The sequence below is a fragment of the Podospora pseudocomata genome, chromosome 6 (genome assembly GCF_035222375.1).
Source record: "Podospora pseudocomata strain CBS 415.72m chromosome 6, whole genome shotgun sequence".
Lineage (NCBI taxonomy): Eukaryota > Fungi > Ascomycota > Sordariomycetes > Sordariales > Podosporaceae > Podospora > Podospora pseudocomata.
This window is the reverse complement of record NC_085890.1, coordinates 3,054,854-3,077,556: the sequence shown is the minus strand read 5'-3', so window position 1 is coordinate 3,077,556 and position 22,703 is coordinate 3,054,854. Positions and strand designations below refer to the sequence as shown.

The 22,703-nt window shown below is 51.2% G+C and overlaps 8 protein-coding genes across 8 annotated transcripts; 3 read left to right on the top strand and 5 right to left on the bottom strand.

Moving 5' to 3' along the window:
* Positions 1–385: 385 nt before the first annotated feature.
* QC762_607775 (uncharacterized protein) lies at positions 386–955 on the bottom strand (the record flags this gene model as incomplete). The annotated part of the gene is made up of 3 exons (XM_062892458.1): positions 386–543; positions 606–693; positions 752–955. 3 exons carry the CDS (start codon positions 953–955, stop codon positions 386–388), a joined length of 450 nt encoding a protein of 149 aa, XP_062741010.1.
* A 4,688-nt stretch (positions 956–5,643) lies between these two features.
* Positions 5,644–8,113, bottom strand: QC762_607770 (uncharacterized protein; the record flags this gene model as incomplete). The annotated part of the gene is made up of 3 exons (XM_062892457.1): positions 5,644–6,260; positions 6,320–7,263; positions 7,321–8,113. 3 exons carry the CDS (start codon positions 8,111–8,113, stop codon positions 6,051–6,053), a joined length of 1,947 nt encoding a protein of 648 aa, XP_062741009.1. The 3' UTR covers positions 5,644–6,050.
* A 182-nt stretch (positions 8,114–8,295) lies between these two features.
* On the bottom strand, positions 8,296–9,377 carry QC762_607765 (uncharacterized protein; the record flags this gene model as incomplete). The annotated part of the gene is made up of 2 exons (XM_062892456.1): positions 8,783–9,377; positions 8,296–8,725 (listed from the first exon to the last, which is right to left on the bottom strand). The coding sequence occupies exons 1-2, from the start codon at positions 8,845–8,847 to the stop codon at positions 8,296–8,298; spliced, it is 495 nt and encodes a 164-aa protein (XP_062741008.1). The 5' UTR covers positions 8,848–9,377.
* Positions 9,378–10,251: 874 nt separating this feature from the next.
* Positions 10,252–11,289, top strand: QC762_0098820 (uncharacterized protein; the record flags this gene model as incomplete). Its single annotated transcript, XM_062884168.1, has 1 exon — positions 10,252–11,289. The coding sequence occupies one exon, from the start codon at positions 10,252–10,254 to the stop codon at positions 11,287–11,289; it is 1,038 nt and encodes a 345-aa protein (XP_062741007.1).
* A 314-nt stretch (positions 11,290–11,603) lies between these two features.
* QC762_0098810 (uncharacterized protein) lies at positions 11,604–12,305 on the top strand (the record flags this gene model as incomplete). The annotated part of the gene is made up of 1 exon (XM_062884167.1): positions 11,604–12,305. One exon carries the CDS (start codon positions 11,604–11,606, stop codon positions 12,303–12,305), a length of 702 nt encoding a protein of 233 aa, XP_062741006.1.
* Positions 12,306–14,557: 2,252 nt separating this feature from the next.
* QC762_0098800 (uncharacterized protein) lies at positions 14,558–16,769 on the bottom strand. Its single transcript, XM_062884166.1, has 2 exons — positions 15,196–16,769; positions 14,558–15,126 (listed from the first exon to the last, which is right to left on the bottom strand). The coding sequence occupies exons 1-2, from the start codon at positions 16,723–16,725 to the stop codon at positions 14,650–14,652; spliced, it is 2,007 nt and encodes a 668-aa protein (XP_062741005.1). The 5' UTR covers positions 16,726–16,769; the 3' UTR covers positions 14,558–14,649.
* Positions 16,770–17,245: 476 nt separating this feature from the next.
* Positions 17,246–18,086, bottom strand: QC762_607730 (uncharacterized protein; the record flags this gene model as incomplete). Its single annotated transcript, XM_062892455.1, has 2 exons — positions 17,246–17,336; positions 17,398–18,086. The coding sequence occupies 2 exons, from the start codon at positions 18,084–18,086 to the stop codon at positions 17,246–17,248; spliced, it is 780 nt and encodes a 259-aa protein (XP_062741004.1).
* A 2,804-nt stretch (positions 18,087–20,890) lies between these two features.
* QC762_607720 (uncharacterized protein) lies at positions 20,891–22,686 on the top strand (the record flags this gene model as incomplete). The annotated part of the gene is made up of 2 exons (XM_062892454.1): positions 20,891–20,966; positions 21,023–22,686. The coding sequence occupies 2 exons, from the start codon at positions 20,891–20,893 to the stop codon at positions 22,684–22,686; spliced, it is 1,740 nt and encodes a 579-aa protein (XP_062741003.1).
* Between the last annotated feature and the right edge of the window lie 17 nt (positions 22,687–22,703).

Below are 22,703 nucleotides of genomic sequence, written 5' to 3'. Positions count from 1 at the left end.
GGTTGCTTATTGTTGTATTGCTCCTCGGTCCTTGCGCTCAGGTACCTAGCGCAGGGACCAGCCCAACCCTCGAAGATGCAACGTAATCACTCGCTGCGTCTCACAAATTCAACCCTGGCCACGATGGCTATTTGATCGAGTCAACTTGTCACTCTAACGGCTTGTCTGCGTCTTCAAGATTTTTCTTCAAACTGAGCAGTCAATCAAAAACGAACCGATATTTCAAGGCAGTGCTATTTTTGTTGTTTCTCATTTTCTTTGCTTACAGGTTCCCGTCGACTAATACTTAAAACAACAACAACTGTTCAAATTCCCTTTCACATTCAGGCCATCACGCCAGTTTCAAAACCCTTCTCACATGTCCTGCCCAACCTCATCGTTCCTGTCAGAACTTGTCAACAGACGTAGTGCAGTGGAAGACACTAGCCCCATCAGGAAGCCCGGTGCCAACACAAAGATAGCTCTTGGATCTATCAGGACGACACTGCCCCACAACGTTGTTCTTCTTGTCGTACATCCTGTAGCCACGGTCCTTGTAAATAGCTGCAAACAAGTCATGTCAGAAATCGCCCAGTAGCACTCATGGTTGGACGGCAGCGACGTACTGTAGTGTCCCCAGTCCACATTCATCTCAAAACGGGTGATCTCGTTGGGGTTTCCACCCTCGCAACCGTTCCCGTCACAGGCAATGCCCTGAAGTTATCGTCAGTCAATACATCTTCACAGTCGGCCACAGAGACGAGACATTTACCTTTCTCTTGCTGACATCATCGTATGGGAGATAGTTTTGTCCGTTGTTATTGCCGGTTGTACCGCACTTGGGAGGGTCGTGGTAGAAACGGAAGTACGTGACAGGGACAATGTCGCCAAATCCGCCAGCCTCGTAGATCCAGAAGTCGGCCACGCAACTCTTGATGCAGAGGGCGGCGAGGGCGAAGGCGGTGGAGGGTTTCATGGTGAATGATGGGTGGGTAGAATGCGAAGAGGTAGGTATGCAGATGGCACCGTCGGTGAAAGTGATGAGGGGTGCTGGGTGAGAATGGAAGGGTGTGGACTTGGCCAGTATTTATGCTGACTGAAAGCTCAACAGTGTGCTTCTGCCTGGCCTTCTTCGGTGTTTTTGACGCTCTTTGCAATATAGTCATGATCATCGCTTACACCATTCAAAGACAGCGTCCGGCGGTGCTCAGCAAGAAAAGTGACACTGTCTAACCTCGCCCGGCATTGATAGACACGGGATTTTCAGGCGTCAGCATTTCTCTGTCAGCCTAAATGGTCTCTAGCGCTACGCAACCCGAGAGGCCTGTAGAAGATCTACAGGCGCAGCAGTGGAAGCAGAATGCATAAGTTAAGTCAGCCATTCACCGACGGTGACCAGAGTGAAAATAGTGACTACCGAAGATCTCTCCGCCTAGCACAATCACACGGCGGTACCCTAGGCATTGGGACCAGGTCTAACTATTATTGGTGAGGATATACCCGACAGATTGGTCTCGATAGCACATATTTGCCGACCCCTGTCAGATCGCGCGCTTACCAGGGTCGGAGATATCCTCATCAACATAGTTTATGCGATCAACAGTGCACTATAATATGCTGCTTACTGCGCTAATGGCGTTTGCATTGTTCAATATCCAGAACCGGGTCTCGAAAGTCTTTGGTTGCAGGCAAGAGGAGGCTTGCATCGGAACAAATTTGTTCGCTCGCAGACGGACAACTCTGAGTGCTTCAAGCGAAGCTGAGTAAAGCTTCAGCGACTGGAAGCGCTGGCTATCGGGAAGGGCCTGGATGAAGCTGAGATGGCGAGAACACAATTTCCTCTCCGATCTCTGCTACTCTGAAGACCCTCAAGATCAATTCAATATGACCTGTCTTAGAAGCAAGCGGTACCAGGGCCGTGCAAGAGTTCAAGGCAGACCATCCAAGCCTAATGTCACGTCGTCACTGTCTAATCCATCAGAGTGCCAATGGAGAACCGTACCTGGGACAAGGAGCTTTCGGTCAGCAGTTTATTGGCTATCCAACGGTTGTTCCGCCTAGCACATGGCTATTAAAATGATGTGCTCGGCACATTTCCAGACATCATAACAAGCGGGACATCACCCTTATTGCTTCTGTTAAAGCGCTTGGACAGGAGATACCTGTCCATATCTTCAAGAATGGCAGGACCAGCTTCATCTCTCTCGACATCTTCGATTTTACATTTCCATGGGGGTTTAAGGTCCGCCGGTATTTGTATGTAAGGAGTAGCTTTCAAAAATAGAATGTTAGCAACAAATACTAACATATGCAAAAGCTCGGATAGGTTACGGCTTGTCACCAAGCGAATAAAACAAGCAGTCCTGAGCGCCTCGAAGCGTAGCTGATGTCATCTGAGCGAGTGCCGTCATTGTAATTAACGCTTGCTGGTAGCGTAGTCGAACGCTTGCTGGCGAGGAGTCTGTATCGAAAATGAAAGAGTTGCTTACCCATTTCTTCGATCTCTTGGTTTGTTTTGGTTGACTGCGTTGCAAAGAAAAACAGCTGTTTGAAAGAGGGAGTGTTTGTGGTTGTGAAATTTTGTCCACGCAAAACTGGAAGGAGCGCTCGTTTCCATTGTCGACGACATAGTCAGGGCTGCTGTTATCGAGAGTTTCTCTGGCGTAGGTCTGCACTTCCTTACTTCAAAAACAGGACCTCCTCTAACAATACCCGCATCTACCTGTCCAGTTCCCTGAGAGACAAATCGCTTCCAACTAGCACAGATTACCTGTCAACACTGAGAATAGCTATTTGATACGTGAAATGCTCGATTTCAATCATCAAGAGATGTCTATTCTGAGCATACAAAAGGCTTTGCAGGAGAAATTGGGCTTACATCATGCACCCTTAGGTACCGTCTCTAAGATCACATGGACAGTTCACCAAGTCTGTTTGTGTTTCAAGAAGGTGGCGGCGCGTGAAGCGAGAAGCCTTCAAGTACTGTGATGCCAAGGGCTGATATGTAAATGGTGTAAAGAGCGAGTTGGTCGCCCACAGCAGTGGAGGGGAGTGCAATAATGATCTGGTAATTGTGTCCTGGTATCCAGGGAATTATCAGCTCGAATCCTATTTAGCCCAACTCCTCGAGAGAGACACCAGGTACCCATAGACCGGTATTAAAATCAACTACCTTGGTGATGAGGTGTGTAATTAGGATCCCTCTTCCAAAAACGTAGGATATTGCCACAATTTCTGAATCCCTATGTAGAGTTGATCTCGACCGACGGGATGGTTAACCGCAAAACAAGATCCTACTGGTGCCCAAGGTCACCCATTGACATCACCTCAATCTACTCTCAAGATGGTGCCTTTGTGAAAAATAATCCCCGGTCTCCTCGAAGCTTGGGTAGGCATATTGCAAATGCACTATACTTTCCCTTCCGGAAAATTTCCGGTCACCTCTTGGAAGAGTTTGAAAAATTATTTGGCATTTTACCTTTGAAAACTGTGATGGAAGCTTAGCAAGTGGTTATTTATTGGGCAGTGAGGTTGTTAAGCTATAACAGGAGGGGTTGGCCATCATTGATTATTAGGTTGGTATCTTCCGTGATTAAAAAACACAAAACATTAACCCTTTAAAGAAAGTCCAAAGTTATTTCCACTCCCAAGACGGGATTGGGTTCAATGCGGGTACTATTGGTTATCAAATCAGTCAAAGACAAAAATTAAAGACAGCAATAGACGAATGCTCAACAAAAGTTCATCCGGTCCATTCGGGAAGGTGGCCGGTCTTCAATTTTCCCAACTACTAAGACATACCTATCCTAGGTGGACGTTTGGGATCCCGTTGAAACTCTTAGCTGCCCCCAACATGATTTGCTTCCACCTTCCCATGGAATCTTTGTACTTCCAGCTCCCTCAGGCTTCAGTTTCCAGGCCCGACTTTAAAGCACCTCTCATCTGATTCTTAGTAGCCCTTCCCCCTAATTCGAATTTCCTTGGGCGTCTCTACCCCACCCTCAACCGCATTGATGTAAAACTAGTACAGGATGTTGTACGTCTCTGATGGCTTGAAAAGATCCATATGTGCAAAAGCGGTGGTAAAATTGTGGAAAGCCTCCATGCTCCTGGCATGCAGGAAGGCCATAACGATCTAAGCGTCATCGTCGCAAAATAGGTGGCATCCGACATAGTCAATGGTGTTGGGATTGTGTCAGGCCAGTCGAGTAGCTTCTCAATGGTTTTAATACCTTCCCTTCTGGTTTTTCTTGCCTTTCTATCACTTTTGATGTGACATCTGATTTGGTGACGGTGCCCAGGCACCCAAGCAATCGTCAACACCCATCCCATCTAATCCAGCTCTTCTGATAGCTTCACCATATAATCGTACACCGGCGCCATTGCCAGCTTGTAAACAGGGACTTCGTGTGGATACCGTTGCAAATACTCGAGAACTTGAGCGCTGTCAGTGAGTATGTACAGCTCACCCCGCGACGGTGTAGCCCTACAGCGGGCAAGAACGGTCTGATGCACTGCTTCAGTGATTCCCATGAGCTCGGCCCAGTGGATTGATGGGACCTCATCGATAAAGAACCCCTGTGATTTTCCAACAAAATGTCCGTCGTCTGTCCTTGCATCTGGGCATATGGCAAAGGCGCCTGGGACGGGTTATCAGTCGAACTGCAATGTGGCTCAACCATCCATGCCATAGATCAACCGAACAACGTCTCTTTCTTTCCGTGGCAATGCTTCAATATAGGCAGCATATGCCAGTGCAGCCTCCCGACTCATTTGCTGGTCTTCGATTCGGGCTAACAGCTTCAAATAGTGGTTCGAAAATAGCTGCAGGAAGCTTGGGCTTGGAGGCACCGGATAAAATATCGGTTCTTCGTCCTCCTTGCCATCCCGGAGTAGAAAAGGGTATTTTTTACTAGGATCATCTGATTTGGCCTGTCTGATTCCGACTTGGGCTTCGTCGGTTTCAAGGTCGTCCAATGTCCTTTTCATCGGCGTCCGGTATTTCTTCAACGGAAGCATATCTTGTCCATCTGGATAAATGAAAATAAATTAGCAAAAGCATCCGGTACTAATGAACCTATTTAAACGAAGGATCCAGTCATCCTGAGGCAGTCCTGCTCGGTAAACAAGGGATAGCAACCGCGGTGAGGCAATGTAGCCTCGCGCTTAGCTGAGATGTGACTCAGACGAACAGGATTGAATGGACTTTCTGGGAAGTCAAAAGGACAAAAGGTCAAAAGGCCAAAAGGTCAAAAGGTTGAGAGTTTGAGTGATGGAAGTTGATCCTAAAACAGCTCGAAACAAGTCATGCATCAGTGGACTTACTCATCTGCCGCTAGCTACCCTCTATCCAGGGACGTTGTTGGAGAAGGAAGTAGGTGTTCGGTGATGATGCGTGCCTAACCAGAGAAATTCAATGAAGTTGTGAGGGCCATTTCCCTATTCAACGGAACAAGAGAACACGCCCGCTTGCCGAAGTGGGACCACCATGGAGGGAAGGAGCTTACCTACCTCCTTCCAAGCTCCTTCCACATTAGCGAGACATGGTGTAGTATATACGCAAGTTATTCGAATGATGGACCTTAGACACATTTCATTAAGAGAGTCGAATATTTGTTGATGAATGTATGGCAGGTGATTAAATGGATGGGACAGGAAGGACACGGAGCGTCACAAAGGTGAAGCTAGCTTTATACCATACAATCACGAATCTTACCCACAGAGTGACCGTGCCAGAAATGGAGGGTAATCCCGGGGCCGAGCCTCGAGTCATGACTGTCAAATATCCAACTGTAACAATATTACAGATCCGTGACATTCACTGCAAAAGAGAATGATGATGCTGCAAAATGATCTGACGTGGTACATCAGAAAGCTCAGCTGGCAATTGTTGGACGGATGACGACTTGACAGAGCCCAGCAGGCCGGTCAAATAGACCCACCAATGCAAAAACCACTCCGATTGGCTGATGATTTGCTCCCATGCTCTCTCAGGCGGCTGCAGCTTCTATCCAAGTCAAAGCCCGGGGCCTCTGAGGTATTGTGAAGAGCGTACCACCTCCAGAGCCTCATCATATGTCTGCAGCCCTCCGCAGCCTGATTTCCGCCGCACTCCCTTCCCCCGATCTAACTTCAGGCACAGGTCCCAGTTGTACCGGTAGCTGCCCCTGCGTAGTCCGACCTCTTTCCACACCCAAAACGACGTCTTTGTGCTCTTTGCTCAACCTTAGCCCTCTAACCAATAAAGTGAGGACATTGGCAAGGCCAGCAAACGCGACATACTGTTCATTTGTCAGCTGATCAATTCCCAAACGCCAACAAACAGATAAAAACCACATACCATGATCCAAACCAACCTCAGTGACTCAAAATATGCGCCCCTCACAACCTGCTGTTGCTGCTCACCAAGCAATCCAATCCTCTCGATACTCCCGGCCGCTTCTCCCCCTCCAAACCAATTCGCTATATCACCTCCCAATTTCTCAACCAGACCACGGTTCCGCCAGTCCATTCCATTCTGAAAGATCACTCCCCCAACGACAATCGACACCGCAGTCGCCATCGACCTCGCAAACCCCATCGCCGCAATCACCGCCGCAGTATCAAGCTCGCTCGCCGCCGCCTGCGCAGCCAGAATCGGCCCCTCGATGTTCATACCCACTCCTACTCCAGCCAGAATCTCGTACCCGAACAACTTCCCGAGATTATCTGGCTCCGCAAAGTCAAGGCTGACGAACAACCCCACTCCAAGCATGAGGAAGACCTGCGCGGCATACATAACGGGGAGATACCTCCCCGTCTTTTGGATAGCCACCCCCGCAAACGCCGCCGATAAAGAACACGAGACGATCAATGGGACAAGGTGGACTCCCGACGTGAGCGCATTGGCTCCAAGCACGGATTGGGAATAGAGAGGGAGATAATACGCCAGTCCAATGAAAACGAACGAGTCGAAGGCGAAGACGCCGTAGGCAGCGATGGTGGAGAGATTGGGGAATAACCTTGCGGGGAATATTGGGTTGGGGGCTAACTTCCACTCGTTGAAGAAGAAGAGGAACAGGGTCAGGACGCCAAAGACGAGGAGGTTGATGACTGTGGGGGAAGACCAGGCTAGCACTACATTGCCGAAGTCGAGGGCCAGGAGGATCATCAGGGCACTACCGATAATGAGGAGCGAGCCAGACCAGTCCAGAGCTTTGAGCCCGGTCAGGATCGGGGTCTTGGGCGGTGATGGGAGTGGAAGGAAGATGAGGATGGTGAAGAAAACTAGAAAACCGATGGGAACTATGGATTTGTTAGTGTGATTCTGTGGAGGAAGAAAGCTCAAGTGACAAAACTGACGGTTTATCCAAAAACACCACCTCCAACTCAACCTGGTGCTCATCACACCACCTATCACCGGCCCAATCGCACTCCCCAACGCCCACACCCCGCTTGTTACCGCGAGATACAACCCCCTATCTCTCAAGCTGAACGAGTCACAAATTATCACATTGACCATCATCCCCATCCCACTCGCGCCTACCCCTTGCCATGCTCTTCCGATGATTAGGGAGTGTAAGTTCTCTGCTAGGGCGCATAGCAAGCTTGCGAAGAAGAAGATGGCCAGTGATAAAAGCATGATGGGTTTGCGGCCAAAGATGTCGGACACTGCGCCCCAGATGGGTGTGCTGGCTGTGTGGGCGAGGATGAAGGAAGAGCCGATCCAGATGTAGCCTTGCGGGGAGGCAAAGTCGGCCACGATGGAGGGAATGGAGGGGGTGAGGATCGTCAGGTCGAGAGAAGACAAGAGAACAGAAAGGCAGAGGGGTGTTAGGAGGAGGGTGATGTCCCGCTTGGACATGGAAAAGTCGGGGTGGCTATCATCCTCAGGTGGTCCTTTAGGGCTGGAAAGTGTGATGAGGTTGTTGTTGGAGGGGTTGGTGTGTGCAGGTTGGGGTGCAACGGTAACGGTTTGTGTCTGCGTTGCCATTCTGGATGTACTAACTAGTATGAACGGTATGATGAACGATGGAAGGCAAAAAGGCAAAAAAAATGGGAGTTGAGGCTGACATGAAGTCAAGATAAAGTTGTTGATTACGGAATGGTCGGAGGTACGTACCTCCGATACCCCTGTCGGCCTTTGTCCGAGCATCACCGAGCCGACTGCCTGGTGGCATTGAGGTAACAATGGGATCCGAGATATCGCAAATCAATGGCTGAGCACCAGACAATTTGGGAAGTCCGAGGACAACTCATTGCTTGGTTTCTTGACTTTAAGCTACCTCTGACGACCAGACCATAGCGTCAAATGATTCCACCGCCCCCAGCTCTCAATCACTTCGTCTTCACCTTCTCCCCATCTTTCAACCTCCCGAAAGCATCAAACACAACCCCCCACCTCACCAAATTCAACAACGCGGACGCCAACACCCCGCCCCAAACCAAGTCGTTCCATTTGCCAAACTCCCAAAACGCCTCGGCGCCCAAACCCTTGTAGATGGACCAGATATGGCCATAATCCGCCAGCCCGACCACGACGCAGTAGCCCTTGACGGTCCATTTATCCTTGCTGAAGCAGCACACGACAGCCAAGCCCGCGAGGAGGAGGAAGACGTTGACCAGCTGGAGGGTGACCGTTTCGGCCTGGGGAGAGAACTCGGGAGGCTGAGTAGTCTTGGTGGTGTAGAGCAAGTCGGGCGGGAGTTGACGGGTGAAGTAGTGCTGGGCGCCAGGGTTGATGATGCCGACACGGTAAGCTTCGAGGCTGGGGAATTGTGAGTGATTTGGGCAATTAGAGGGGTGGGTAGAATGGGGGACGTACAGCATCAGTGGCTCGATCACGCCGAGGATGATGAGCGGGAAGGTTGGGAGGATTGAGCGTGTCATTTTGGTGGTAATTTTCTTGACGGCAATGAGTGAAAGAGTGTGTAAACAATTCGACAGCGCCACCGGGGGGGGAGTTGCTGGTTAAGTGACAGTGGCGGAATCTTTCAGGGCTGTTGGTTGGGAAGGATCAACCCTGTGTCACAGGGTTTTGCGTGGATGCGGTTGGCTGTTGGGACGATGCAATTGGTGTTGTGTTGGTGCTGTTGGCTGGTGTTGCCTGGGTTAGGGTTTCGTCGACACAGGAGTGACCCCTGAGCAGTAGATACATCTCCTTCCCGGATTTGTTTACTTTACTTCCTGAGCAACCGACGAACAACCCGTCCGCGTTCTCGCCGTTGACGATGGCACTTCCGGTTCCGGCATATCTGCATCCTTGCACAAGCTATGCAGAATTTGCTCAAGTTTTCGCTATGGACCTCGAGCGGTGAACTTCTTCAATCGGCGATCCTGGTTTGACCCCTCCACCAATGCTGGTCACATCGCTCACTTAAGCGATGTCTTTAGCGAGCAGGCTCGAGTCAAGCTTTTTTTTTCGATGGAGGCTTCTAAAATAAGAAGATGTGGAAGCACCAAGCCCTGCAGAGTATGGCTTTCTTGATCTTGGAAAAGCGGTGATGAAAGGGGGCTCGCTGTCGTTACCCTTGGGAGCCTTTTCAATCGCAGAGGCTTTGTCAATGTTGCGCAGATTGTACAAGAGTTTCTTGATGGCTGGATTGCGTGTTTGTGGGCCAGAAGGGAAGCCGGCGCGGCGCCGGCCGTGGGGGCCATGTGTCTGGGGAACAAGTTTGGGGATCTCAGGGTTGCATTTTTTTATTTACCGCGCCAACTGACTACCGGAACCCAGGCGATCTTAAAACTTATGAGACATCATTTCGTTGCAGCGCCGCCCTAAACCTAGGGTCTAGGCCTCTGAGGCTCTGGCCTGCACTGGAGGTGGAAAAAAAGCTGCTATCTTCGCCTCGTTGATCATACCAGGATCCTTACTGCTGGAAGGCGCACTATGCCATCGCCGGGCCTCGATCCCGGGTACCCGTCGAGCCCACGTGCCCGCCGACCTTAAAATGCACGGACGGGTCACCCTGTGGCGGTCTCGGGTTCAATGATCGAATCAGCGGGATGGACTGATAAACACTAGCAAGGGTGCAGACTCGCCAACCAATCGATAAACAACAGCTTGGATATGTGGTCCCTGTCTCGACCAGCGTAGACTTGACCACCCTGACGACCTACGGGCTTGGCCGCTTCGCTAGACTTCCCGGCCGCTGAATCTCGCGCCATGAAAAGCGGAGTGGCTCCCAAAGACGACCGGTATTGCGTTCCCAGTTTCTTTTGTCTTCAACTCGACGACGACAAAACAACACTTCATCCCCCGAACCAACAAGTCCGAGTTCGCAGCAAGACAGGATGTCAATCTTTACCGACGAAGCCCGAAAGATCCTCGGTCATCTGACCACGACCTTCACAGCTCCGGAAGCATGCTGGACACCGGCCCATCACACCGTGTTCAACGTGGGCTGGTTGGGCCAGAGGTGCGGGCCGGAAGACGTCCAGGATAACGCCGACTGCTGGCCGCCGACGACAACAGACGCTCCGAGAACCAACTCGGCCTTCTACGGCTGGGGATTTTACTCGCCCGGCCTTCACTGCCCGGCGGGCTATGTGTCGGCATGCACCGCCAGCGCCACCTCTCAGGGTTGGCGCGTACAGTACCGGATGGAGCCAGAAGAGACCTTTGTGGGCTGCTGCCCAGAGGGCTATGCGTGCCACAACGAGAACGGCCAAACCTGCATCTCGAATGCTCGAGCCACCACCATTTCGACATATCAATGCGAGAGCGGAAGCCAGATCAATCTAGCTCCGATGACTCTCCCCAACAAGAACTGGTCCCAGGCGTATATTTATGCACCCATGATCCAGCTCGCATGGAAGCCCTCAGACCTTCCCTCGTCAGCTATTTCCTCGGACCCAGGACCGACCAACACATCAGCGCCCGAGGAGCCTTCCAGCGGTGGCATCTCGAGTGGAGCGATAGCCGGCATTGCGGTCGGTGCTGTTGCGGTGGCAATTGCCATCGTGGTTGGCGCCTTTTTGCTTTGGAGGACGAAGCGTCGTGGATTGGCCCGCAGCGGTACCGACTCAACAGCAGAATTACCTGTCACTGAGGCAGGGACACCTCCGCCCGGACCCGTCGTTTCTGGGCCTGGAGAGAAATACTATTACTCCGGCCAGCCCGAACAACAGTTGCACCACGGTATGAAGGAGTCACAAATGACGACTTACGAACTTGGACAGACGCAAGCGCCAGCCGAGTTGAGCAGTGACCGATGGGATATAGAGGGCAGGGCGGAAGCTCCCGGTCCTGAGATTGCTCCAAGGGAGCTGGAAAGTGCACATGGCACCCCGCCAGCCGGCCAGCCAGCCGCGTTGCACAGAGGCACGTGAATGGAAACACAAAACATTAGAAAGGGGGAGAATTGAGCGGCGGCAACGTCTGTATACCCTTATTAACAATCTTCCGGTATCAAATTTGGCTACATATTTAATAAAATACAGAGATGACACTCTTTTCGTGATCATAAAGCTCGTTCATCGTGCGTGTAGTTGACGGAATGAGACAGACGGTGTGGCACCCAAAAGTCCTGGCCAATTCGAAACAATGATGTCAGCATTCCAACCACCAACTATCCAGGAACATCACACAATTCACAATCACAGCCTTAACCTTTCTTTCTCTCCCACACACAACCCAACCAAACATGAAAAGCCAATCGCTACTAGCCTCATTGTCCCTCCTCCTCCCAACAATCACAGCATGCACCCCCTCCATCCCAGCATCACCACCCACCCTCCCAAACCCTTACAACGATGACACCATCCCCCTTTCCACCCGCGAATACTGGATCCACCAAGCCAACACCCTCGCCCTCTCCCACCCCTGCCCCTTCGCCGCCTTTGGTACCGTCATCGTGAACCACACCTCTGCCAACCCCCAAGGAACACTTATCTGCACCGGCTCTAACGGTAACTCCCGGATAGGAAACCCAACTTTGCACGGCGAAATCGCCGCCATTAATAATTGCTCCTCTCTTTTTGTCTCTTCTGCGTATAACATGACACCTGCCGAATCCCTAGCCGCATTCAAGGACCTGACACTCTACACCAACGCCGAAAGCTGCCCCATGTGCGCTGCCGCGGTGAGATGGGCAGGGTTTAGGGAGTACGTTTACGGGGTTCCGATCAAAGAGTTGATTGAACTGGGATGGGGGCAGTTGGACATCGGGAGTGAAGAGGTTATTGGGAGTGGCGTTGGAATGAGGGATAAGGACCCGGAGGTGGTGCTTGGTGGGGTGGGGAGGGAGCAGAGTAAAGTGTTGTTTGGGTGGCAGTTTGTGAGGGGCGAGTGTCCGCGTGGTTGTGAAAGGGGGAGAGTAGAAGAAAGGTGTCTGCCGGGTGGGTAGAGGGGTTGTTTTAAGAGACTGGTAGTTGAAGAAGAGACGAAAAATCTGGAGATAGTAACCGGTGAATACCACTTACTCAGTATACATCTACCTAACCTTGTTGAGGTTCTTTGACACAGACAGCTCACTTGGTCCTCCTTAACATGCAGTCCCCTAGAGCATCCTTATTCCTTCTTGCAGTGACCTAAATGTTTCAACATTTCTCCGTCATTCTCCGACACACTGTCAACCATTTCCCCACTTGCAACCACAGTCCATGGCTTCAACATCCTCCAGCACCCTCCAACACATTCAAACACTTCGCGACACTTTCCAACGATTCATGAGCACACCAAGACATGTTTCCGCACAACCGCCCATCTGAGTCCCCCAGCTAGGTTCTCAAATAATGTGAAACAAATCCTCCTTCAGCTCCATAATTTGGTGATGCAGAGCCCAATCCCAGGGACGAGGAAACTTCTTCAGCCTCAAACACTTGTTATGGGCTTGTCTGTATGCTGAGGTGCTGATGTTGACATCCACTGTCGGATGCTTGTCCCGAAACTGTTGAAGTGCGCCAAGAGATCTGCCCAGCATAATGGGTTATATAGGGGAATTTCCTTCTCGATGCCGATGTGTTGGTAACTCCCACATACTATCAAGAAAATGCCATATGGACTACTTCCTCTGCCAGCTGATGCACAGTAAAGTTGTGATTGTGCCCAAGGACCCACGAATTGTCAGGAGGCCACCCAACTCCTGAAGCTTACTGGCGAGTTCAGCCAAATGAATGTATAACGGCATCGTCGTCAGCGTAAACCCTGGTGCCCTGAACGGACATCTATCCAACATCGAGAGTGCCTGTTGGCTGTCGGATAACACAAACACCTCTGCCCTTCCAACTCTTGGGGTGAGGCGTAGCCGGAGGATCATCAACGCAATACACCAGACGAACAGCATCTTCTTCGACGTCAGGCAGTTGGCTGATCGTCGCAGCAATTGCAGGGCTTCGGTCCGCGGTTGAACTTTAATCGTCCCAACAACCGCAGAGTACAACACCTGTGGGCGCTGCTGGAGGGGGTTGCTGGCGGTGCTATGACCGCCGGGCTCGTCGTAATCCGTTTCTGCGCTCTCGTCGGGCGCTTCAAAGCGCGGTGTTATCCAAATCCGGTCGCGGCCCAATCCCAATTTTCGCCCCGAAACCGCTTACCAGCACGCTTTTCTGTATCCTCAATTCCCAATTCCACATGCACCCGAATTGGAATACGGGAGTGAAGGGGCCGTTTGGTTTCGTTCAGTAGCACGGTTGCTCCCCGAAGAGATGAGCCTGTAAATAACGAGTATTAGCGGTGTTGTGATTGCGAGATGTTAGCATACTTTCAAAACGAACTGTTATAATGTCAAGGATGGGGGTAGTTGGTTGACTGAGGTCAGAGAGTACGGGGAAGGTTAAGATTGGAAGGAGAGGAGGGAGGTCCAGATATAATAAGAAGCCTCCTCGGTATTGGCGGAGACTTGAACCTGTCATGAGATTCCACCACTTGAACAGGACTTCGCATGGTGGTACTGAATCTCAGGGCTCAACTACCCAGGAGCTTTCGCGTATGTAGCTCCCGGGCAACAGTAGTTGAGGTGACGATGCACAGGGGCGGTCAAAACTTATAGGTCATAATACCGTCCTGTACTATCCTCCCCAAAACCGGCTAGATTGGTGCTGTAGAATGGCGGAGAAGAACTAATTACTTCGGATGGCTTCTTTGTGGGTGTCTATGGGGCGCGTGTCCAGGAGCAAGTCGCATGAGGAAAAGGAAGAAAAAGTCTGAATTGCCCACATCGAATGCGTGCTCTCCGGGCCCGGCAATGTTATATCACCGCCGGGAAGGAGGGAGCAGACGGCCTCTTGCGACCCAATAACAGAGAAAGGGGCCATGGTGGGGTTTATACACTGCATTGGAGACCTTCTTTTCAATAAAATTGCCCATGGCCTAGTTAGTTAAGGTGCTCGACTGTGTCCCAGGGACCCTTTTCGCACTTCATCCACGGGTTAAGGCTACTGGGCAGTCGAGAGCTACCCCGTTCGAGACAGGGTTGGGTAGCTCTGTCTGGGCTTGATTTTTTCTTCTTTTTTCTTTTCTCCTCCACTCTTTCATACTCCCATATTCATTACCACTTACCTACCTATTACCAAATCGCCATGCTGAATCTGATAGATACCTTCTTTTGTCTAGTCGTTCACTTCAAGAGCAGCTGTCTTTACAGTTCCATATCACCATTTGGGAAGGATGATCGTACCTGTTGATAAAGATTCTACTTACATCTACCAGAGCCCGAATTCCTTGCCTCCTCAAAACAGAAGCGATCTCGATTAGAAATGATACCTCGACCCATGCCCCCAACTCTCCACCCGCGGCCCGACGGGGCACGATTCCAAAAAGTCAGCGTACTTATCCGCCACGACCCGCCATTCGTGCTCACGGACCTTGTAGCGACAGTCAAACAATCGATATCCCTGACGTACATCACTGCTGCGGCATGCAAACATGTTATGAAGGTATTTACCGCTCATGTGGCCGTTGGCAAAATCCCCAAACGCGACGGCCTCGAGGGAGGGGATTCCCTCTCGCCCGAAGACCCAATTGAGAAACCGAGCAAAGTCGGGGTCAAGGTATGCCATCATTCTTGAAGGGGGGACAGGAATGGTCTTGTCTCCGCTGACCCGTCGGCTGACACTCGACATGAAAACCTTCGAACCAAATGGATCCTCTCTATTGGAACCTGTCTTCCGGAGATGTAAGAGCTTGAGGCGGCGGGATGATGAGGTGAAAGGCCTGAGGAGGGTTATCTGCACGGTCGACGACCAGTTAGCGATGCTTAGGAGGTGCGGTCCTGCGATGGCATTGAGGATGCATACAAGAAATTGCTCGGATCCCCCATCCTGCGTTGTAGCTTTCGCAAACGGGTCCGAAGATACGCCGAGGCATTCGAGCTTTGACAGCGGCGACAGGGGATGAGTGGCGGGATCCTTCATCCAGTTGCTAATGGTCACTTGTGGAATCTCGAGCTTTCCAACGACATCATGAATCCAATCAACATTTCTCTGGATGCCCCCCATCGTGCAAGCCCGATCTGTCCTCGTGATTGGGCCTCGCGGGTGAATCACCAGATTCTTTAACGTAGAGCCATGATAACCAACGGTAGACCATAGGGGATGAAAATTATCCCGGCTGTCCGGATAGTAGATGGTTTTTATCAACCCGATGTAAAGCTTTTCGAGGCCCTTGAATGAAAGGAGGAAGTGGTTGAGTGTGTTCGTGACTTCATCCTCGTCACGGTCCGCATAGTCAGCCAGGAACTCTAAAGCCTTGAGCTGAAGCGGGCTGTTCCTTGCCATGATTCCTTTAAAGAATTCGCTCGACCTTGAGCATTGGCGTAGTGTAAGTGATGTGAGGCCACTGATGTTGAATGCCCGGTCCATACTCTCGGTCAAGTCGATATTCCGCAACGACAGCGTCACTAGTGACGGGAAAGACACCGTTGGATCCGCTACCAGTTCGCCGTTGCGTTCGTCTGTCGACTCCCTATCTCTTGGATCTTCGCAGTCTTCTCCGCCATATAAGAGCTCTTCTAAAGAGCACCCATGCACCAACTCCTCGATTTGAAGGTCACGCAGGTGCCCTCTATTTGTTCCCAGCATTCTTCGCACTGGTACAACATGAGATCGTGGTAATGAGTTCAAGATGACCCGTTTGAGTTGGCGGAAGGGAAGGTGCAAGCTTTCACCGGCAACCTTGCAACAGGCATCAGCCGTCAATGTGATAGACTCGAGTTGCGGTTGCGCTTGGAAGAGACTATCAAAAGCAGCCTGAGGAATGCATGTTGCCAAGTCCCAGGTGAAGGATTGAAGTTGGCCAGCGGGTATGCGTCCAATGACAGATTGTATAGCGAGGGCAATATCGTCCATGGGGTCGGAATCCAGCTGCTCACCCATTCGTTCTATACTTGCCTCGATGCATTTCTGATTCCTGTAGAACCACTGATCGAATGACCATCCGGCGACTGGCGCTGCTCGTTGCAAGCCTCTCCAGTAGTTAAGATCCTCTGGGGGCGGTTGCCGGTGCAGGCAGGCGACGTTGGGCCAGTCTTCCTCCTTCTCATAGTCCCACAGCTTCCATCGAGTGTCCCGTCGAAACACAACGGCGGAGACATTCTGTATGGAAGAAGAAGCATTCTGAAGCGCATGGGCGCACTCTTCGATCCGTTTGATGTTGACAGAAGACGGTCGGCCTGTTGAGCCAGCAGTGTCGACACACAGTGTTCTCCAGAACCTGGGTGTCCATATGGCGTGGAAGGTCTTGGAGACGAGAGAGAGATTCCTGAAATCTTGAATACGAAACCCTCTAGCAACTTTCCTAAGAAGCTCCTCAGGGAGACGTTCGAACATGATGAACAAAATTGGTGGGGATGTCAAGATTAAAATGGTTGACCGTTATCTCTTGTTGCTGGGAAAAGCAGATGTCCCTTTTATAGGGGCGACTGCCTGGAGGTGGGCCACCTGAGCCAATGAGACGTCGACCAAGCGGAATCTCTTTCCCCCGCTTCACAACCAACCAACCAACACGCAACCCACGGATGCAGAAAGGCTAAATGGCAGTTTATCTTATCTCTGTAGGGCTCTTTGAGCAAGAGGGCTATGATGTAATGGGGAAAATGATGCCTTCTTCAAACAGCCCCCACAACGGGCCTTGCTTTGGTTTTATAAGTCATAGATATCCAACATTTAAAGAAAATAAACTAACGAAAGACTCTCAGGTTATCAATACCGGGCTTGCTTAACAAAATACAGCAGTTGCCAGTTCAAATGTAAAGACCCTTCCAATGTACCAACCCTGTGAACACAGTCACTGCCGGCACAATTTCCCTTGTCATCGAACAAAATGCTACGTCTGTTGTTGCTACTCGCATCACTGCTTAGTCTGGACTGTACGCTGAGACTCCGGCTTTGGGGGAGGTGCTACCCGAGAAACTCGCCCCCAGTGTTCCATAAACTCCTTGCTGATATAGCGTTAGCGGTCAAGCCCTTGAAATGAGGTCTGGCTATAGATTAACAACTTACCCTGAGTCACTACACCATCCTTGAATGAACCTGATCGACCTACCGACTTCGGCCCAACGATATTTCTCGACATTATCCTGCATTGTTCCCAAGGAAAGGTAGCAAGACCGCTTCGGGCACGGGCTTCGATCCTCAGCAAGATGAGGACAGATAGGTGTCTTGACGGTGTTGACGTCCTGTTGCACGAGCTGTGTGGAGGTGACATCGCTACCCCAAATTGATGTCGTTTGAAACCCAGTTGGAATCCTATCATTCTTGTATGCGGAACTCCACACTGTTGAGCTGGTGATGCAGCGCAAGTACAGCTGATCGTTGAGCCAGCATTCTAACTTGGGGATGCCGAAATGTTTTGCCTCGGCTAGGATATCAGCGTAGAGCTTGTAGTTGTGCCCCTTTTTCTGGTCATAGATCAATGGGAACACACCGCGCCGCAGGTACTGGAGAATGTGCCGGAATGCTTCTGGATCCGAGTCGATGAAGATGCTTTGATCTTCCTGCAAAGAAGACTTCCAATCACCTTGCAGAAGCAGCTTGAAAAGAAAACTCTTGGTGGTGAGACTATTGATTGTTGCAGTAAATTTATGGCCACCAACGTCCAGAGTTATTTTTTCGAGGGGGTTGCTAATGAGTTCGTTGTATTGTGGTGGCGCCAATTGATGGTCAACGGGGACAGGGACATTGGAATCCATTGTCGTGAGATTTGGTGTGGGCTTCAATTATAAGCCAAGTGTTTCACCTGGAACGAAAAATGGTTGAAATCGGGTATTATATAGCTGAGTGCCCTCAGTGGAAAATCAGCGCTTACTTACAGCGTCCTCTCACCATCGTGGCTATGTTCAGAGTCCGAATGCGAGACCGACACCTATGTGGCTGATGATGTAGTTGAAAAGCGAATAGTGGCTTGGTGAAGGATTCGCCGCTAATTTTAGGAGAAGAATCATTCATATATCTGCAGCCCTCCCTTAGTTTATCGCTCCCCACACAATCGGGAACTTGTATTTACTGTTCAGTTCACCATCTACTTTTTCTCCCTTGGGTGTACTCCATCCCAGCCTCCATCCTCTCTCTCCGTTTCGAAACCATTCGAAAGCTCAAACTCGCCACAGTTCGATGCGCGCGCGAGCGGCAAACCCCTAGTTCAGCAGCACACGCAAGCGAAATACCCCGAGGTAGCTGGGACGATACCCCTCAAGCATGCGGGGAAAGCATTGGTGTATCAGGCAATGTGAACCAGTTGTCAGAGGGTTACATTAGTGTGGTCCGCCTTATGCTTCGCGTCAACAGCGCAACTCCGTGCTGCCTCGATTTAGGAGCCTTCATCACGTACACGTCAATATTTGAAAAGGCTCCAGCACGTCAAGGTTGCTTTATTCCGTCAAGTCCATCAAGCCGGACTTAACGCCGCCAGATTCCCAATCGCTGGCCTTGTACATTGGCCATGTGAGTTGCCAGAAGTATCTGTGTTGCTGCCCATTCTTTTTCCTGTTGTTGCTTGCTTGTCTTCATGTCGTCATTCTTTGGAATCTGATACTCCCACTCCCTTCCGTCTGGTTCATACACTCTGACCTTCTTACTCCCCACAAGCAACGTCGCTACCTTGGTCCCGCACTGCTCACAGTGGAAGTCCTTGATGTCGTTTTTGTCGGTCGACAGAAGATCATGCAGCACAATGTTAAGAGGCAGCCGAGGATCCAGCTTCCCCACATCTTGGGACTGAGCCAGCGGGCACGTTTGATGTTAGTATGTGTAGATGGCGCTTGTCAGGGAGAATGCAGACACACCTCCAATCATATTTGATGACTCTTTTCACGGGGGCCACCACATGGCAGTAGGGGCAGTTTACCCGTTTCAGATATACCATTATCCAGGAGCTGCGATCCTTGTAGAGCATGTTATTTCGAGTGATGGGGCCGGGGTAGTTGTGGGAGTTGTGGAAGTATGGTTGCTTTGATGATTGTGGCATCGGTGGTGGCGCAACAATGGGGGTTTTGGCCGCGCTGGACTGTGGAATGTGAGTTGGCATGTAACTATTCGGGGGAGCTGTGGGAAATGTACCCATTGGGCTTAGATTCGTGCCGTGATTTTGTATTGGTTGCATAGGAATCATGTCGGGTTGACTGTTGTAGGTTGGCCATGCCTGATAAGGCGGCGGATTGTCGACTGGAGAGGTGTTTTGGTACATCACAAATCCGATGCAGTCCATCTTTTGATCGTAGGTTGACTTGGTAGGCAAAGTCTTCAACTCTTCTGGAACCTCATTGTAAAACTGCAGAGGGTGTCCAAGCCTTACTCATATACAAATTGCCATGTCCTCAGAGTCAGATCAAAGCAACTGACCTCCACATCTTGGCAAGGTACAAAAGTGAAACTCGGCGGCCTAGCTGGCCAGGACGAGACTAGATTACTCAGGTATGGTGTGTACTGCAGCTTACACATTGAGCGTTGCATAGTCCCAAAGATTATTGAGCCAAGTCCAATTTCGCGTTGAAGTGATTGGAACAGAGAAGCGAGGTTGGTGGTGGCCTGTACATTCAAAACTCGCAACAATCATGCGTTAGTCCTGCAATGACCAAAACTTGGCAGAAAACAAGCAGTGACTCGGGGCCGTTCTCGAGCAAATTGAACTCAGGGTGTGTAAAGAGCTTATAGAACCCTTCAGGAGTTTTGCTATTGCCATCATATCGTAACGGAGGCATGTGGACAACATCGGACATAAGGTCGACTTCCAAGTCAATGATTCACTTGAAACAAGTAGAGACCACATGGATATGTTTGGGAAACTGCTCAGTGTCAAATTACTCGAACCTCCACATTCTCTGCTGGAGACAAAAGGGCCTGCAGCGTGCTCTGCTGTCAATACTTGTAGCGGTTTTGAGTACCTTCCATTCTACAGGCAGAACTGCTCATGGTGTAATTGTGTAGCACACTGCACTGTTTCCCATGGACCCTTCTGGCACTTCATCCGCGGCGGAAGGATAGTGGGCGTTGGAGGTGCCTCGTTCGAAGCGAGGACGGGCATTCTGTTGGGCTTGACTTTTTGGCCTTTTTCGATTTCTTTCCCCGTGTTCCTCATCGTTTTCTTTTCCACCTTCAGCCGTTGAATCTTCCTGCGCCCATCATCATCATCTCCACATTCTTATTCACCTCTTCATGATGTCCGACAGACAATTCGGAATTCCGGTGGTCACTTGAAAAACGGTGATTTCAACCAGCTGCCCTCGCCTCATCTTTCCACGCTCAGTTACCCAGCAGTCTGAAAGATGGGATGACACCACTTTCTGGGCGGTGCGTGCTCTGACCTTCACACCGCACATGCAGACTCCACGATACAGTGACGACATCACCACAGAAAAGTCGAACGACATGTGTCAAAGCACACTGGATTGAAACCGACACCCAACCTGAGATTTCATCGCGATTCCAGGCCGACCATCCAGCCACAAGCTGCTCCGAACCCCAGCTTCACTCGCCAGACTCCATACCAACAGCCACGATGTCTACCACCCCGAAAAGAATCATCATCGCCGGCGGCGTAGCAGGCGGCATGTCCTGCGCAACGCGCCTCCGCCGTAAGTAATTTCCATCCATACCAACATTCCACCACAAAGCGGCTAACAATCACCAGGCCTCTCCGAACACACCCCCATCACCGTCCTCGAACGCGGGCCTTACATCTCCTACGCCAACTGCGGCATCCCCTACGCCCTCTCCGGCGTCATCCCCACAGACGACGCACTCCACGTTCAAACTCCTGAGAAAATCACCTCGTGGTTCAACGTCGACGTCAAAATCAACACCGAACTTGTCTCCATCGACCGACAAAACAAAACAGTCCTTGTTAATGATCGAATCAGTGGACAGAAGGACATTATGCCCTATGATAAACTCGTCCTAGCCCTCGGAGCAGAGCCGATCACACCAAAAGGCATCGAAGGCGGGGATGGAAACCAGGTATTCCACCTCACCACCTTGGGCGATCTAGACTCCATCAAAGAACACATCAAAACCCACAGCGTGAAAACCGTCGCCGTAATAGGTGGCGCCTTCATCGGCCTCGAAGCCGCCGAAAACCTCCGTCTCCTAGGCCTAGAAGTGACCGTCATCGAACGCCTATCCCACATCTTCCCCCCCGCAGACGCAGACATGGTCTACCCCCTAGAAAAAGAACTCAACGCCCACGGCGTAAACCTGATCACCAACGCCACAGTCACCAAAATCCTCCCCCAAGAGGTCGAGCTCGCCCCCTCTGGCCAACAAATCCCCGCCGAGCTCGTCATCATGGCAGCCGGCGTCCGCGCCCGCCTCTCCATCCCCCAAGCCGCCGGTCTCAAAACCGGCAAAACAGGCCTCACAGTAAACGAGCACATGCAGACCTCGGACCCAAACATCTACGCGGTAGGCGACATGGTCGAAACCCCCAACCTCCTCCTCCTCGGCCTCGACCACCCAGACAAGAACAAAATGCTCGCCCTCGCCGGACCGGCAAACCGACAGGGTCGTCTAGCAGCCGATCACATCTGCGGGAAGGAGACGAAATACCGGGGCAACATCGGCACATGGGTCTGCAAGGTCTTTGGAAAAGCAGTCGGCATGACAGGGCTGAGCGCCCACCAGCTTGACGAGATTATTGGTAGCAACCACGACTGGGTCACCGTCCACCCCGTCAACCACGCCGGTTACTATCCCGGCTCGTGCCGACTTACGGTCAAGATCCACTTTGATCTCAAAAACGGAAAGCTGCTTGGGGGCCAGGTCACCGGGCCGGAGAACGCAGGCGTGGACAAGCAGACTGATGTTTTGGCCGTGGCGCTGACGGCGGGGATGACGGTGGAAGATCTGGAGCATCTCGAGCTGGCGTATGCGCCTCCTTTTGGGAGCGCAAAGGACGCGGTGAATATGGCTGGGTTCGTGGCTGGGAATGTGCTGAGGGGGGATGTGGAGATTGTCCACGCTGCCGACTTTGCGTTTGAGACGTCAAAGGGGAGGAGGAAGAGCTTGGAGGATTACTTTTTGTTGGATGTCCGGTCGCCCAAGGAGTTTACGAGTGGGCATATTGATGGGGCTGTCAACATTCCCTTGGGTGATTTGAGGAAGAGGTTGGACGAGGTGCCCAAGGACAAGCCCATCATCAGTTATTGCCAGGTTGGATACCGGGGCTATCTGGGGTACAGGATATTGAAGCAGGACGGGTATGATGCGGTGAATCTGGATGGTGGCTATCGTGCTGTTTTTGAAGGAGGTTTCGATGATGGGTTGAAGCCTGTGGTCAAAAGATGGGCACCAAACTGACGCGTCAGCCAAGATCG

Bases quoted from the DNA above. Each gene is read 5' to 3' on its own strand.
- QC762_0098800 (XM_062884166.1), bottom strand. From the start codon at position 16,725: ATGTTCGAACGTCTCCCTGAGGAGCTTCTTAGGAAAGTTGCTAGAGGG. The intron at 15,127-15,195 runs GTATGCATCCTC...TCGACCGTGCAG, and splicing joins GGGGATCCGAGCAATTTCTT to ATAACCCTCCTCAGGCCTTT.